The sequence below is a fragment of the Microcaecilia unicolor genome, unplaced genomic scaffold (genome assembly GCF_901765095.1).
Source record: "Microcaecilia unicolor unplaced genomic scaffold, aMicUni1.1, whole genome shotgun sequence".
Taxonomy (NCBI): domain Eukaryota; kingdom Metazoa; phylum Chordata; class Amphibia; order Gymnophiona; family Siphonopidae; genus Microcaecilia; species Microcaecilia unicolor.
The window spans coordinates 45,100-62,442 of NW_021963590.1; the positions used below are offsets into that span (position 1 = coordinate 45,100).

The 17,343-nt window shown below is 43.7% G+C and overlaps 1 protein-coding gene across 2 annotated transcripts in view; it reads left to right on the forward strand.

Moving 5' to 3' along the window:
- LOC115459482 (zinc finger FYVE domain-containing protein 21-like) overlaps window positions 1-16,203 on the forward strand; it is a 41,999-nt gene extending 25,796 nt beyond the window's left edge. Inside the window, exons 4-8 of one of the 2 annotated variants that reach the window (XM_030189288.1) lie at window positions 2,498-2,573; window positions 6,084-6,175; window positions 6,923-6,976; window positions 13,986-14,128; window positions 15,185-16,203. In XM_030189288.1, the coding sequence (XP_030045148.1) occupies window positions 2,498-2,573; window positions 6,084-6,175; window positions 6,923-6,976; window positions 13,986-14,128; window positions 15,185-15,220 (401 nt within the window). In that variant the 3' untranslated portion in view covers window positions 15,221-16,203. The remainder of the gene's footprint in view (window positions 1-2,497; window positions 2,574-6,083; window positions 6,176-6,922; window positions 6,977-13,985; window positions 14,129-15,184) is intronic. The other variant, XM_030189289.1, reaches the window with a different exon arrangement.
- The last annotated feature ends 1,140 nt before the right edge of the window (window positions 16,204-17,343 follow it).

The following is a 17,343-nucleotide window of genomic DNA, read 5'->3' on the forward strand; positions in this document are numbered from 1 at the left end:
GGGAGCTTTTTCTGAAGTCCACTGCAGTGCCCCCTAGGTTGCCCGGTTGGTGTCCTGGCATGTCAGGGGGACCAGTGCACTACGAATGCTGGCTCCTCCCACGACCAAAGGGCTTGCATTTGGTCGTTTCTAAGATGGGTGTCCTTAGTTTCCATTATCGCCGAAAATCAGAAACGACCAAGTCTAAGGACGACCATCTCTAGGGATGACCTAAATTTCGAGATTTGGGCGTCCCCAACCGTATTATCGAAATGAAAGATGGACGCCCATCTTGTTTCAATAATATGGGTTTCCCTGCCCCTTCGCCGGGACGTCCTGCGAGGACGTCCTCAGGAAAACATGGGCGCCCCTTTCGATTATGCCCCTCTGTTTTGCCTCCAGGGCAATCTTGTTTTCAAAATCTCTTCATCTCCTTTTCAGTATTTTGCATTTGACTTGCCATTCCTTATGCTGTTTTCTATTATCTTCATCAGTTGAATCCTTCTTCCTTTTTATGAAGAATGTTCTTTTTAACTCTAATAGCTTTCTTCACCTCACTTTTTAACCATGCCAGCTGTTTGTGTGCCTTTTCACCTTTTTTAATACATGGTAGGGAGTTGCTGCCACCTACCCTCCAGTCCCATGGGCCTGAATTAGCAGAAGACTACATTTTGTCTCTCCACTCACTCCGAGTGCATTCACACATGCATGCGGTCTTGCACTCTCTTCCCTTTGATTTGACCTGTTGTGCCCAACTAGCATGGATGGGAGGAAAGTTTTTTTTTTTTTTTCTCTCCCATCCACTTCACTCACCGCCTACTGTCCAAGGTCTTCTCTTCCTCACAACCACTTCTCTTGACTCGAGTAAAGAATGTGTGGAGAGGATATGATAGGAGGTACTACCTCCTCTTCCACTCATTCCTTTAGATTATTATTAGCGTTTGTATAGCGCTACCAGACGCACGCAGCGCTGAACACCTGATACAAAGAGACAGTCCCTGCTCAAAGGAGCTTACGATCTAAGTAATACAGACAAACAAGACAGTTACGGGTGAGGGATGTAATGGGTGAGAAGGGAGGAAGGGACAAGGGAAGGGCAATTGTGGCTAGGAGCTAAAAGCAGCAGATTATTGGGGTAAACTGTGTCTCCCCCTCCATTCTCCCTCTTTCACACAATCCATATGGAGAAAACATGGGTGATGGGAGAGGATGTGTGTGGGGGGTGGATTTGAGAAGTTTGCACAGTTTTGCAGTCCATCATAGTCTCTTCCTTTCTTCCCCAACTCTGTGATCTCTCTTGCCTGATTCCAGTCTTTTTTTAACACCAGCTTGCACCTATTCACATATTGCTGCTCTCAGCACTATCCATTGGGAGAGAAAGCTGGTCCTTCTTCCCACCTCTGCAGATGAACACTAATTCTTCCTTTTCCTTGTGCCAGCTTGCACAGGCTATTGCCAGTGCTGCTACCTTCTGCATTCTAGTCAGCAGAAGCGTGGCATTCCTCCGCTTACAGCGATGATGGTGTAGGAGCCAGGGCCAGTGGTAGATCACATGGGTTCTGGCCATGTGTGTCACAAGCTCCACCTGGGACTTTAAGTATGCACCTCTAACCCAGTGCTGACCACTTGGGAGTGCTGCAGTGGGAACCACACAGCAGGTGTTGGCCCATGACTAGAGAGGAAAGAAAGGTGATGAGCCCCAGGCAACAGAAAAGTAGCCTAGTGGTTAGGGAGGTGGACTTTGGTCCTGAGGAACTGAGTTCGATTCCCACTTCAGGCACAGGCAGCTCCTTGTGACTCTGGGCAAGTCACTTAACCCTCCATTGCCCCATGTAAGCCACATTGAGCCTGCCATGAGTGGGAAAGCGCGGGGTGCAAATGCAACAAAAATAAAATAGATACTATTGGAGATTCTACATTGAATGTTGCTATTCCACTAGCAACATACCATGTAGAAGGCTGCGCAGGCTTCTGTTTCTGTGAGTCTAATGTCCTGCACATACGTGCAGGACGTCAGACTCACAGAAGCAGAAGCCTGTGCGGCCACATTGGTGATCTGCAAGGGCCGACTTCTAGTGGAATAGCAACATTCCATGTAGAATCTCAAATAGTAGCAACAGTGGAGGAGTGGCCTAGTGGTTAGGGTGGTGGACTTTGGTCCTGAGGAACTGAGTTCGATTCCCACTTCAGGCACAGGCAGCTCCTTGTGACTCTGGGCAAGTCACTTAACCCTCCATTGCCCCATGTAAGCCGCATTGAGCCTGCCATGAGTGGGAAAGCGCGGGGTACAAATGTAACAAAAAAAATAAATAACCAGGAGGCGAGAGCATCTTTTCCCTCTTAAATCACCACTGTTTGGTTTCAGACAGGCACAGAACAGAAGATGGGACAGCGTATGCACTATAAAAATGTTAAATAGTAGTAGCTTAACTGTGTGTAGAGTTAAAATACCTTTCTTGAACAGCTTCTGAGATCTTTTTAGCAAAACTGTGTTTGAATGAAAAGTGTTTATATGCAGGTGCCACGTTCTTTGTGACTTCAGAAACATCAGAAAAATCAGAGACTATGGTGTGCCGACTTTCCAATAACCACAGGTGAGAATTGGCGATAACTGAAGGTATGGGGTTTTGAGACTCAGTAATACAGGTACCATATCGGAGCCCAGGGATGCCTTTCCACAGTACAATACAGCACGATGGGATATAGCAGCCATAATTAATTTTTTTATTTGATTTCCTATATAACATGACACATGAACTTATACTGCTTATACCAACAGATTGGTTCAAGGCAGCTTACAAAATTGTTACATATACATAATACAATAAAACAATTCTATAAAAAGAATCTGAAGAACTTGAAAAGTCTAGTGTCAAGTAATTTCATAGAAGTCTGATAATTAGATTCAGTATGAAGATCTAGCAGTAGAGAATTAACATACACAGGGTAGCAGTTGTAAAAAAAAAAAAAAAAAAACTAGGCCATTTGAAAAATAATTTCCAAGTTGAAGAGGGCAAAATTTGAAATTGATTAACATAAATTTTCTGTAAAGAATATGTTTGTGATCTTGGTATAAATCCAGAAAGATTTGAAGGGCATAATCCATAAATCTTAAAAGCTAGTAGCTTAAATTCACCTCGTGCAACGATGGGTAAAGAGGAAAACAAAGGCATCACCCTATCGTATCTGCTTTTACATAAAATAAGCCTAGCTGCTGTATTTTGGATTAATTGACCCCCATTCATCAATTTCTCTGCGAGTCCTAAATAAAGGCAATTAGAATAATCAAATCTCGAGGATATCATCATTTGGGCAACAAACAATTGCAAAACCATTCAAGGAAAAATAATCTTAAATCTGCCTCGGTAGCCACAGTTGACAGAAACATGATTAGAATCTCAGATTGTCCAAATGTCAGAGAATCACAATTCCCAAACTAAATTGGTCGCAAAGAGATTTTTTCTCCTCTCAAGGACGGGGTCCCTTCACGGGAATGGATTCATCCGTACCAGCTACCCACGCAATTTTAGTCTTGTCAGCATTCAGTTTTAAAGAATGAAACTTCTTTCAGGCAGCTGTTTGTAGCAAAACAGAGAATTTTACATCTGCAACAAAGATGTTGCACTAGAAAGACCAGTTCAACGTCGTCAGCATAAATGAAATATGATATCCCCATAGAGTGCAGCCCAGCACTGCCTTAATTGATACAGCCAGAGTTGCCATCTAAGCATCTCTTGACATGCAAACACATATGCAAACTTAAAGGGTTGCCTGTATGTTTGTATGTCAAATGGTGCTTAGATGGCAACTAAGGCTGAGCTGGCTTGTATGGTCTAAGTCCCACATATAACAATTTGGTCATAGGAGGACTGAAGAGAGCTTTGACAGAAACTCCAGTAATTTGGAATGTGACGACAGTGCCAGGCAGACTTTTAAGGTCTGTGTCCTGCAAATGACAAAACTGATTCGGATAGTCTGGAGTGGGCTTTGATGGCAACTTCAGTAGTTGGAACATAAGGACAGAGCTGGGCAGACTTCTACTGTCTATGTGCCTGAAACACCAAAGAAAGACCATGATCAAATATATAATTATATGTTCATTGTTGATTTAACCTTGAATTGATAATGAATGAGTGGAGGAGTAGCCTAGTGGTTAAGGCTGTGGGCTTTGATCCTGACAAACCTGGGTTCAATTCCCACTGCAGCTCCTTGTGACGAGCAAGCCACTCAACCCTCCATTGCCCCAGGTACAAAAAGCTTAGATTGTGAGCCCTCTAGGGACAGAAAAAATACCTTCATATAATGTGTAAAGCGCTGCGTATGTCTAGTAGCGCTATAGAAATGATTAGTAGTAGTAGTAGAAATTAGTAGAATGTGACTGTCTTTATCTTCCATCACTTACCATGTTGCTATGTGTTTTGTCCAATGAGCTCAAATAAACATTAAACAATATAGGAGATAGTGGGAATCCCTAGGGAACCCTACAACCTGGACAGCAGTACTTAGAAATCCCTTCATTCTGTCTAACTCTGTAATATCTTTGTTTAAAAAAGGTGGGAATTGCAATAGCACATTATACCAGTTATCCCTGTAGATCTGAGTTGAAAGACTAAAATATCAAACTACTAAATCAAATTCTAATAATAGAGCTGTCTTCTTTATCTAAAATAAAACTTCACTTCATTAATCAATGTTAATAAGCAAGTTTCTGCACTAAAGTCCTGAAAACCTGATTGCGTACAGTCCAAAAACTCAAACGTAACTAGAAACTGAAATAGTTGAGCCATTATTTCCACTTCAAGCACTTTTCAAAAAAGATATACTGGTCACAGGGCGATAATTAACCCTTCAGTTGAAAGATGGGAAAAAAAAATCACATAGGATTGCTCTAAAGTGATAGATCCTAGTGACTCTAGGAAATGACCCTGTTCCAAGTGCCAAATTTAAAAATGAATATAGACAAGCCATAACCCTTTTAAGGAAGGTAACCAAAAATTGTTTGCAGGACCAGGATCTAAATTGCAGAACTCTTTACCAAGTTTATGTACAAGCTTATATACTGTGGAAGTGACAGAATAAATTAATCCCAATTTACATTACATCTACCAGAACATCTGACAAAACATCAGTAGTACCAAATTTTTCAATTATGTTACAGTAATACAGTTAACCTTTGAACAATTCCTGCAGACCAATCTTGAGTCAGCCAGATCTTTTACCATGGTCTCCCTTCTGTAATTTTAGATTGTTGCTTTCCAAACGATAAATCTACTTCTCTGCTATTGAAATTGTGTACAATCAGGTACAGGGATTGTGGAGGGTTTACAAGAGGCAGTAAAGGGTTAATTTACTGAAGAATTCTGCGAATATCTAGCAGCAAGGTCCATAAATCACTTACCAAGATGTATGGCTCTCAGTGCGACAAATGCATTTACTGTACAGGTGGCAGCTAGGAGTTCTCATGGCATGCACACATACTAAAGGTGTTGATGATTATGTTGGAATCATATTCAAATTGGGACTTTAATAGGACAACTGAGTGGCTGATCGCATTGGTTTTGAGGGTTTTTTGAGCAAATAGAATGGGGGCAGACAGGGCCGCCAAGAGACTGGGCCTGACCCCGGCCCCCTGCATTGAAATCAGAGCGCCTCTCACCTCCGTGTGAAAGCACTGCAGGCAGGAGGGCAGCAGATCGCCTCCTTTGGCCCTCCTTCCCTCCTTGTGTCCCGCCCTCGCGGAAGTTACATCAGACTAGGGCGAGACACAGGGAGGGAAGGAGGCCCGGAGGAAGGCGATCTGCTGCCTGCAGCACTTTCACACGGAGGAGAGAGGCGCTGTGATTTCAATGCAGGGGGCCCGGCCCGGTGGCAGACGGTTGACGACGGAGGGCGTGTGGGACTGTGGCGCTGGGCCCCTCTTGGAGGCCCTGGGAATTTTGTCCCCCCTGCCCCCCCCCTCTCGGCGGCTATGGGGGCAAAAGACCTAAGTTTGGGCATGGAACACAGTCCTGCAGCATGACAATGCACAGCACTGCCACTAGGCCATGTAAAATCTGTTAAATGCTTTCTGTGTAATTATTAAACAAATTTCATGTTCTGTCTAGGTGTCTGTTTTTGGATGGAAACAGTCATTACGAAATAGAATTTGCTCGGATTTCAAGTGTTCAGATTCTTACTGAAGGATTTACTCCAGGAGGTAAGATTCAGAGAATAAACTATTACTGTTCTCTTGTGAAGTTAGAAACAGGTATAATAATTGCTAAATACTCATGAAAATTAATACTCATGTTAAATTTGCTATTGTCAAGTAAGCTTTTTGGGTTTTTTGTTTGTTTTGTTAGAACTAATTCTCGCCTTCTACTTCATTGTCTGCCGTGAGAGGAAGCATTTTGTGAAAAAATAAATTCTGGAATATGAATGTTTTTGAAGACTAACAGTTCTTAGAAGGCTGGATCATGTTAGTCTTGAGTTATTTCACTTTGTGTTTCAGCCCCTTACTAACTTGGCTTTTGTTCTGTTTGCTAAATAATACTTTTCCCAAGTTTGTAAAATCTAACATGGGAAGGGAATTGCTGAAACCACACCCGTGATTTACTAAAAACTGTTCCTCTTAACAAAGTAATAAAATCAGGACACATGCTTTGTTGTCCCATAAAGATAAACTGCTGGTCAACGTATAAGTTATCCTAATGTTTATTTCTGCCAGATTTACTGGAATAACCTAAGATGATAAATGTTTGTAAATGTGCTATAACTTCCCCCACCCTTGCAGTGCTAAGTACTCACCACCATTAATATCCTTTTATTAACAGGTTTCTTGGAAAATATTCTGTGCTGCAGTTATGTACCGCTAAGGGTTCATAGTCATAATAAATGTTTGTTTTGTTTCCCAACTGGTCTTTGATTAACCTGTCTCTTCATTGCATGCCTTCTTGACGGATAGAGAAAGATATTCACACATACACCAGCCTACTGGAGAGCCAATACATTACTGAAGGTCAGAGATTGCACTGTTCTTTTAGTCGTTGGAGCATGCTATTTTCACTCTCTCCAGCTACCTCTATTCTCCTTTCTCCTTCATATAAAACAGTACTTTAAGAGGGTTGCCTTTTTTTTACCTTGCTGGTGACTCTAAATCCAGTGTTGGTTGTTTAGTGTAGAACTGTGTCATGCTGTGATCATAACATAATCAAGCATAGAAAACTTGTAAGAGATGAACGTTTGTATGTATTGATTTTACTAGAATTTGTAATATAAAGAACAGTGCGACCAGACAAAAATGGCCCAGAGCTTCCAAATTCTCTAGACCTCTGCAAATGGAATATCTTGGTAGTGGTTATTTCAAATGTTGGTTTTCACTCAGTGAACAGATACATTTTTTAGCACTGAAAAATTAGATTTGAACCCCGCATAGTTGGTCTTAACTGAAATTTTATGGCTTCCCTAGAATAACCACATTGGTGTATGGAGTGCTGAAAACCATGAATTACAAAAATGTGATTCTCCATGAGCACAGGTTTTGGAAGGCAAACATCTTAAATACTGATTGTGTTATTCACTGAATGAGAATGAATACACCATTTCCAAAGTGTGTTTCTGTGTGCTTTGTGGCAAACATTACTGAAACCAAAAATTAAAAGCTATAAAGTTAAGATGTCTGATCAAAACAGAAAAATGTTTAGACCTAGGAAGTGATGTGCTGCTTTTCAGGCCAGGGAGCTGATGTCCTATTAACATATTTCTGTATGTTTGGAGATGACAGTGCAGTTGATGCACATAATTGATTTTTTTAAAATTGATTTTATTAAATGTGATAAAACCACCTTGTGCCATAAACACTTTAGTAGAGGGTGACCTAAACCGGGGCTTTCAGTTCTTGCTGAAATGGAAGCTGTGACTGCAATTTGCTGCTCAGTTTTTGCCAGAATGAAAAATGAAACCATGGCTGCCCACCAACTCCACCCTCCCCAGGCCTACCTTTATAAAAGCCCTGGTGGTCTGGTAGCCTCTTCGGAGCAAGACCACAGTCACTCCTACCCCTGTCGTATATTCAAAATGGCAGCCACAACATTCTGCAGGAGGTTGGAGGCTGCCATTTTCAGATTGGGATTGGTATGGACAGGAGCAATCCCCAGTCACTCCTGCTTATGCCATTTCCAGTCTCAAAATGGCAGCCCTAACCACTGCCATTTTAACTACGCAGTGAGCGGGGACAGAAGCCACTTGAGATCTCTCCTGTTCCAAAGAGGCCACGAGATCAGCAGGACTTTTATAAGATGGGGCTACAGATGTGAGTGTGGTTGCTTTGCAGCCTAGGAGGAGCCAAAACCAAAATTCAGTTGGCCTCTACACAGTGCAGCTGTGCAAACGTTTTTTCCTTATCCTGCTAGACATCTGCAACATAATCACCAGTATAAAGAGAAATTGCTAGTATTGTTCTGGCAAGAACCACAGGTATTATTAGCACAAGACCTTGTAAGTAGATGTTTTTATTAAGACATCCGGTGTGGCCATGTTTCTCCGAGGTGCAACCGGACCATCTCAGGTACCGATACCCATGCCTGGTGTTTCTAGTGCCTTGAGCCCGACCATAGCCCAGCCGCTTGCAGTCTTGTGTGTTCGTATGAAGAAACGGACCCAAGCGTCTCGAGGTCCATCGAGAAAAGCTTTTGGGGGCTGGGCCCGGTCCTTTGAGATCGACATCGGTATTGAGGGAAGCATTGGTGTCAGGAGCGGAGGTAATGGCTGCTGAAAGACCAATTCGTGCTGGGAGCAGTGAGGTATCGAATGGGTCTCCACCTGCCTCAAGGCCTCCTGTTTTGTAGCCCCCCCCCCCCCCCCCCGGGACCGACCTTTGTCAGACCTGGCCCCGAGGAGTCTTGTTGACAGGTGTCAAGCGAAGGCGAAGAAGCACCATCATCGTTCTCCTTTGACACACGGTGCCAGGAGCTCCAGGGTGTTGAGGGAATCGGCCCCCGAGAAACGTCAGCGCCGAGAGGATCGCTCCCCCTCTATTCAGGAGGTGCTGATGCGTCGGTCTTCTGACAGCCCGGTTTCTGCTCCCGAGCCTCGACGGATTCTCCCACCGGCTCCTTTACCGACCCCACGTCCTTGTCTGACGGCAGCTCTCGCAAGCACATCAGGGCCCTGCTTCTGGAAGGATTGCTGCGCCAGTCTGCTTTGGTGTCAGGGGTGCTTGCGCCTTCCGTACCATATTCTGCAGCGACATCTGGCCCTTTGTCTTGGTGAGGTCCCCGACCTCGGTGCCGCCTGCCACCCAGATCAACTCCCCTTCGACGTTGGTGGAGGAAGCTTCACCGCAGTCCAGGCGGGCGTCGACTTCTTGGCATTGCCATCGAGGTCGGCTCAGTTTCGGACTGCTGTGAGGGATGTATTGTCCGACACGGAAGATGAGCGTTCATGGGAGGAAGAGGACAATCCCAGGTACTTTTCTTCTGATGAGTCCTATGGGATTCCCTCTGATCCTTCCCCTCCATCGGAGAGTCTATCCTTTACCACCTCTGTCTGGGAAATGGCTGCGGCTATTCCCTGCCCTATGGAGGTTGAGGATGAACCCAGGTCTGAGATGGTCTTGGATTATCCTTTTCCGCCTAGAGAGGCTGCAACAGCTCCTTTGCATAATGTACTGAAGGAAGTCCTTATGCCAAACTGGTCGTTCCCTCTGTCTAATCCTGTGATCTCGAAAGAAGCTGAATCCCAATATCGGCTCCACAGTGAACCTGGATTGATGAGGTCTCAGCTACCTCACAATTCCATGGTGGTGGACTCCGCCCTCAAAAGAGCCAAGAGCACTAGGGACTATGCCTCAGTGGCCCCAGGCAGAGAATCTAGAACCTTGGACTCTTATGGGAGGAAGATGTATCAGGCTGCTATGCTCGCTGCCAAGATCCAGCTATACCAGCTCTTCACGAGCGTCCACTTGCGGAACTCGGTGAGGCAACTGTCCAGCTTGGTTGACGCACTCCCTCCGGAGCAGGCCGAGCCTTTTCACCAGGTGGTCAGGCAGCAGAAGGTGTGTCAAATTCCTGGCCCAGGGGTACGTTCAACACCTTTGATGTAGTATCCAGGATCGCTGCCCAAGGTATAGACCTGGATCATTCTGTCCAGCAGCGAATGGCGGATGTTCCTTGCCGGAGGGACAACCTTTTTGGAGAAAAAGTAGAGGATCTAGTTGACCAGATCAAGAAGCACAATGCTGCTATGGATTCTCCCTCCCACCGGGCGTCTTCTGCAACTACCTCCTCATCTAGGGGTTTTTTTTGGAGGGAAGAGGAGTGCTCCCTATTCCTATGCTACGCGTAGGTACACTTCTGCTTCTCGGCAGCCTGCCCAGGCTCAATCCCAGGACGCTCGTTCTCGTCAACCAGCTGGTTGGGGGGAGGTTAATGTTTTTTCACCAAAAGTGGCCTCTTATAACCTCCGACCGGTGGGTTCTTCAAATTGTCCGGTTAGGATACACCCTCAATCTGGAATCCAAGTCTCCAAATTGCCCACCAGGAGCTCAGTCCTTCAGCTCCCAGCACAAGCAGGTACTTGCAGAGGAACTCTCCGCCCTTCTATAGGCCCAAGCGGTCAAACCCGTTCCACAAAGGGAAGAAGGGCTGGGATTCTAAAACAGGGGGGATGCGTCCCATCTTAGACCTAAGGTCCCTGAACAAATATTTTATCTGAGAAAAGTTCAGGATGGTTTCCCTAGGCACCCTTCTTCCCATGATTCAGGAAAACGATTGGCTATGCTCTCTGGACTTATGTTTACACACACATCTCGATATTTCCAGCTCACAGAAAGTACCTTCGATTTCAGCTGGGAACACAGCACTTTCAGTTCCGTGTACTGCCTTTTGGCCTGGCGTCTGCGCCCAGAGTGTTTACGAAATGTCTAGCTGTAGTCGCAGCATCTCTACGCAGACTGGGAGTGCATGTGTTCCCTTATCTTGATGATTGGCTGGTGAAGAACACCTCAGAGGCAGGGGCTCTACAGTCCATGCAGAGGACTATTCAACTGCTGGAGCACTCGGGTTTGTTATAAATTACCCCAAGTCCCATCTCTTCCCTGTCCAGAATCTGGAATTTATAGGAGCTCTGTTGGACTCACGGACGGCTCGCACCTATCTTCCCGAGGCAAGAGCAGTCAAACTTATGTCTCTAGTTTCCATGGCCAGAGCATCTCAATGGATCACAGCTCGACAGATGTTGAGACTTCTAGGCCATATGGCCTCCACAGTTCATGTAACTCCCATGGCGTGTCTTCCCATGAGATCAGCTCAATGGACCTTAGCTTCCCAGTGGTATCAAGCCGCGGGGAGTCTAGAGGATGTAATCCATCTGTCCACCGATTTTCACAATTCCCTTCAGTGGTGGACAATTTGATCCAATTTGACCTTGGGACATCCCTTTCAAATTCCTCAGCCACAAAAAGTGCAGACAACGGATGCATCACTCCTGGGGTGGGGAGCTCATGTCGATGGGCTTCACACTCGGGGTGTTTGGTCCCTTCAGGAAAAAGGTCTTGAGATCAACCTCCTGGAGTTGCGAGCGGTCTGGAACACTCTAAAGGCTTTCAGAGATCAGTTGTCCAGTGAAATCATTCTTATTCAGACAATCAGGTTGCGATGTACCACATCAACAAGCGGGGGACACCGGATCTTGCCCTCTGTGTCAGGAAGCCGTCAGGATGTGGCTTTGGGCTCACCACCACGGAATGTTTCTCCAGGCCACATACCTTGCAGGCGTAAACAACAGTCTGGCCGACAGGTTGAGCAGTATAATGCAACCTCATGAGTGGTCACTGAACATGGCCATTGTCCGCAAGATCTTCAGAGCGTGGGGCACCCCCTCGGTGGATCTTTTTGCCATTCAAGCCAATCACAAGGTCCCTCAATTCTGTTCCAGACTGCAGGCCCACGACAGGCTAGCGTCGGATGCTTTTCTCCTTCATTGGGGGACAGGCCTTCTATATGCGTATTCTCCCCTACCTATGGTGGGGAAGACTTTACTGAAACTCAAGCAAGACCGCGGAACCATGATTCTGATTGCTCCCTTCTGGCTGCTTCAGATTTGGTTCCCTCTTCTTCTGGAGTTATTCTCTGAAGAACCGTGGAGATTGGAGTGTTTTCCAACCCTCACCACGAGGGGGCGCTTCTGCATCCCAACCTCCAGTCTCTGGCTCCCACGGCCTGGATGTTGAAAGCGTAGAATTCACTTCCTTGGGTCTTTCTGAGGGTGTCTCCCAAGTCTTGCTTGCTTCCAGGAGATTCCACAAAGCGGTGTTACTTTTTAAAATGGAGGTTTGCCGTCTGGTGTGACAGCAAGGCCCTAGATCCTCACTCTTGTCCTATACAGACCCTGCTTGAATACCTTCTACACTTGTCAGAGTGTGGTCTCAAGACCAACTCCGTAAGAGTTCATCTTAGCGCAATTAGTGCTTATCATTGTCGTGTAGAGGGCAAGCCTATCTCTGGACAGCCTTTAGTTGTTCACTTCATGAAAGGCTTGCTTTTGTCAAAGCCCCCTGTCAAACCTCCACCAGTGTCATGGGATCTCAATGTCGTTCTTACCCAGCCACTGAATACCTGCCATCTGAAGTACTTGACCTGGAAGGTCATTTTCTTGGTGGCTGTTACTTCAGCTTGTAGGGTCAGTGAGCTTCAAGCCTTGGTAGTGCATGCACTATCTCAAATTTCATCATAACAGAGTAGTCCTCCGCACGCACCCTAAGTTTTTGCCGAAGGTGGTGTCTGAGTTCCATCTGAACCAGTCAATTGTCTTGCCAACATTTTTTCCCCGTCCTCATACCCGCCCTGCTGAACGTCAGTTACACACCTTGGACTGCAAGAGAGCATTGGCCTTTTACGTGGAGCGGACAAGCCCCTTCAGACAGTCCGCCCAAATGTTTATTTCTTTTGATCCCAACAGAAGGGGAGTCGCTGTCGGGGAAACACACCATTTCCACCTGGCTAGCAGATTGCATTTCCTTCACTTATGCCCAAGTTGGGCTGACTCTAGAGGGTCATGTCATGGCTCAGTGTTAGAGCCATGACTACATCGTTGGCCCACTTGAAGTCTGCCATTATAGAAGAGATTTGCAAGGCTGCGACGTGGTCATCTATCCACACATTCACATCTCACTACTGCCTTCAGCAGGATACCAGACGTGACATTCGGTTTGGGCAGTCGTTGCTACAGAATCTGTTCAGGGTTTAGAATCCAACTCCACCCCCCCTAGGCCCATTTTTATTCTGTTCCAGGCTGCACTCTGTTAGATGTTCTGGTTTTGTTACGTCCTCGCTGTTGCGGGGCCCAATTGACCTCTTTGTTGTTTTGAGTGAGCCTGAGTGCTAGGGATACCCCAAGTGTGAGAAGCAGCAGCCTGCTAGTCCTCGGAGAAAGCGAGGGATACATACCTGTAGCAGGTGTTCTCCGAGGACAGCAGGCTGATTGTTCTCACAAACCCATCCACCTCCCCTTTGGAGGAGTTGTTGGTTGCTTTTTGATTTAACTGAGTGGGAATGCTCACGCAGTGAGCGGGAAGACGGCTGCGCATGTGCGGTGCGCGCAGTTCGTGCGCCAGAAAGCTCTGGCAAAACTTTTTTTTTTTTTAATTTTGCTAAGGGAAAATTTCCGGTTCCTGGGCCAACTTGGACGTCAAGCCAAGTGTGAGAACAATCAGCCTGCTGTCCTCGGAGAACACCTGCTACAGGTAGGTATCTGCTTTAAGTTGCAGGAGCGTGATGTAAACACAGCCATCCTAGCCCTCACCCAGTTATATATTTAACAGCTTTAAACAGCAAAATTGAGATTAGTGTTTATGTGCAGCTTAATTATAGTTAGGCATTAAATAGGTAGATTATATTAGCTCCCTCTTCACCAAGTAATTTTAATTCGTGTAATTCGTATACCTCAGATATAACATTCATGTGGTTATAAACATACATCCAGGAAGCTAAACTTTTACATCTAATGAACACTGATGTCTTCTCTTTCAGGCGGTAATACCCGTGCCACTGGTATGCTTCTGCAGTACAAAGTGCCAGGGTCAGATGATCTTAAGCAGATGAAGTTTACTACTAGTGAAGATTTGAACAGTAACAAAAAGCTGTCAGCAACTTGGCTTGTAGCTATGCACAAGGTAACATCTTCAGCATCCTAAAATAAAAAAAAATGTTTGTACCCTATTTTTGGCAGCTAGTAATATAGCAGAACTAAATAAAATTGGTTAGTCATAGAGCTACACACGAGTAGTATACTGAATTATTCTGTGTGATATACATTGGGTTACCTGTTAAGTGTATAATACTTTGAAGTGTAAAGTTTGGTTCATAAGGGTTTTTCATAATTAGAGAAAAATATAGGCAGATAAAGACTATATGGCCTATCCAGTCTGCCCATCCGTACCATTTCTATCACTCCCTTAGAGATCCTTGGCCAAATTTTCCAAGCACTACTATTTAACTTTGTAAGTCTATATGTTTTGAAAATGAGCCCTCCCAGGCACTTGTCCCAAGCTGTCTTGAATTCAAATACTATTTTTAAATAGTCTCCACTTCTATGGTGAGGCTGTTCCACAAATTCACCACCCTTTCAAGGAAGACTCAGAAGTAATCTGAGGAAATATTTCTATCCTCTTTCACCTTCATCCTATGCCCTCTCATTCCAGAGCTTCCTTTCAATTGAAAAAGAGTCGCTTCCTGTGCATTTATGCCACATAGGTATTTAAATGTCTAACCTATGTCACCTCTCCTGCCTTTCTTCTAAAGTATACATATGGATATCTTTGTCTCCATATGCTTTATGATGAAGATCATCGCCGACTCCACCCTGTTTATATCCTTTTGAAGGTGTGGTCTCCAGAATTGTACACAATATTCTAAATGAGGTTTCACGGGGCATCATCACCTCCTTTTTCCTACTGGCCATTCCTCTCTCTATGCACCGAAGCATCCTTCTAGCTTTCGCAGTCGATTTTTCTACCTATTTGGCTACCTTAAGATCACATATGATCATACTCAAGTCCCTGTCCTCTTTCATGCAGAAAAGTTCTTCACCCCCTAAACGTCCTCTATTGCATGCAAATCTATGTCATGAATATTCATTGTGGATATCCTGAAAATCTGACTGGGAATCACTGCCGTAGAGAATATTTTTCCATGCCAATACAATTGTCCTCCTTTCTTTTTAACCACAGGCTGCAAAACTCCTGTATGAATCTCGGGACCAGTAATGACAGCAGTTCAACAAGTGAAAAAGAAAGGCCAGCACATTAATAACATCTTTTTGTAAGAGTCATTTTGAGATACTGTTTGTATAATAAACTCGTTTTCTTCCCCTTTATAGTACAGAGACAAGCATGTCAAATGCAGTTTGAGTATTTTTCATATCACAAGGATAAACTTACTTAGTGTGCAATACAGATACTTTATTAATGCTTTACTTTTTGGCTTACATTAAGAAATTTTGTATATTCCGTTATCTTTTCAAAGTACAGAAGTCTCTGAGCTGCACTAGATGCTGTGTATCTAATTGTTCAGTACAGGCAACAACCATTGAGTGTGTGTCTTGTTGGCTGTGACAGATTGCAAAAGTTTTGTTCCATTTATCAAAATTTGACAATTTGATCAAACCTGTAAATAATTTAGTCTACTTTTATTTGTACTACCTTAACTTTTGCCAATTTAAAGTGGAAATTAATATATTTTAAGATATTTTTATGTATGGAAGATAGTTGAACTTATTTTGAATGTTAATCATTAAATTCCAGCTTGTTTTGTAAACATACATAGGTGCATTGAAACTGTGTGGAAAAGACACAAGATTCTTTCTTGAGATGGATCAGGAGGGCCTTCTATTGTATATTTTCAGATAGTAAAAAAAAAAGCTGCATTAGTAAAAGTTATGTGATATAATATACAACATTTAAGAGTGGTATGGGCATAGGTTAAGATTCCAGAGCAATGCACACAAGTTTTGACACTACGCTATAAAATAAAACCATTTTACTACTCCAGGCATGTTTTAGTGGTATTTTATTATGCACATTTACAGAGTGTTGGACTTAGCAGTATTCTAGAAGTTTTACAAGAACAGCTATGTAGCAAATGTTTTAAAACAAATACTTTTACTTTCCATCATAACCATACTATGTACAATTAATGCTAACGTGACCAAATATATTGCATATAAATTATACACAAAACAGTTCCATGAGAGCATAAACAATTTTCAAGCACAAACTTAGAAGGTGAAGGAAAAACTACGTCTGGATCCAATAAAGCAATATACAATTTAAACTCCAGTGAAGTGCTTTTTTGGTTTCAAATTACCAATGTAAAAGTTTACATAACTTTCACGCTGGCATTAAGGGGATAGTCAACCTACACCTCACCTTCCTATTCAACAAACAGTGATCTCTTTACTAACTTCAAATTCTTTTTCCCAAATCACTTAATTCCTTTTTCAGAACTCTCTAATGGCAGTTTCCAATTTTCTAAACCCTGTTCAAAAGATATGGTGAAAAACAAGAGAACATTTTTCACAGCAGTATATAATAATGGATGTGACAATCAAATATCTACACCAAAAGATGGTTACTGCACTTTTTGTTCTATTCTAAAATGTGCCCATTGCCCAGATATTGGTATGCATGAAGGTGGATCAGGTTAAAAGCTTTAGTTATAAAATTTAATCTGAATGCAAAATGCAGATTTATATCCCCTACACGGAAAAGGTTAAAAATTGCGACAGAAAATGTATTTTAGTCCAATAAAGGTTGCCTAATACAAGTCTGTTGATTCTTTCTTTTTAGTCAAGTAGAGTGCTGCTTCAGTGAAGAAAAGGAAAGCAATTTAAAATAGTTTACTGAAAAGTAAATAGCCTCCATGGTAGGCTCAAAACAGAACCTGTGCAGCTGAAGCAAGCACAGGTAAAATCCAATAAGTGAAACATTATTGAAAAAGCAGATTTTTAAACAATTTCTAATAAGGGAGAATAACTACAGAGGTGATAGATCAGGAAGAATTTAAGGACCAACCAATGTAGAGAATCTTGGCAATAAGTCAGATCTGACAAAGCAACGCTCCCAGGTCCCTTAAAACTCATTATACTGCAAGGGCTATTCTCCATAACCTGTATAATTCTGTAACACATCAGCATTGTACTGCTACATCATACATTAAAGTGTCTTTCTAGAAGACAAACACAGGAGTTCATGTGTAAATTGCAGGTGAGGAAAGGTTGGAAGATCAGCTGTCTATGAGTGTTGCGGATTAATTGGGGGGGGGGGGGGGGGGGTTAAGACTGTGGGAGATTGAGGTAAAGTGCTTGGCATTTGCAATAAAATATAGATCA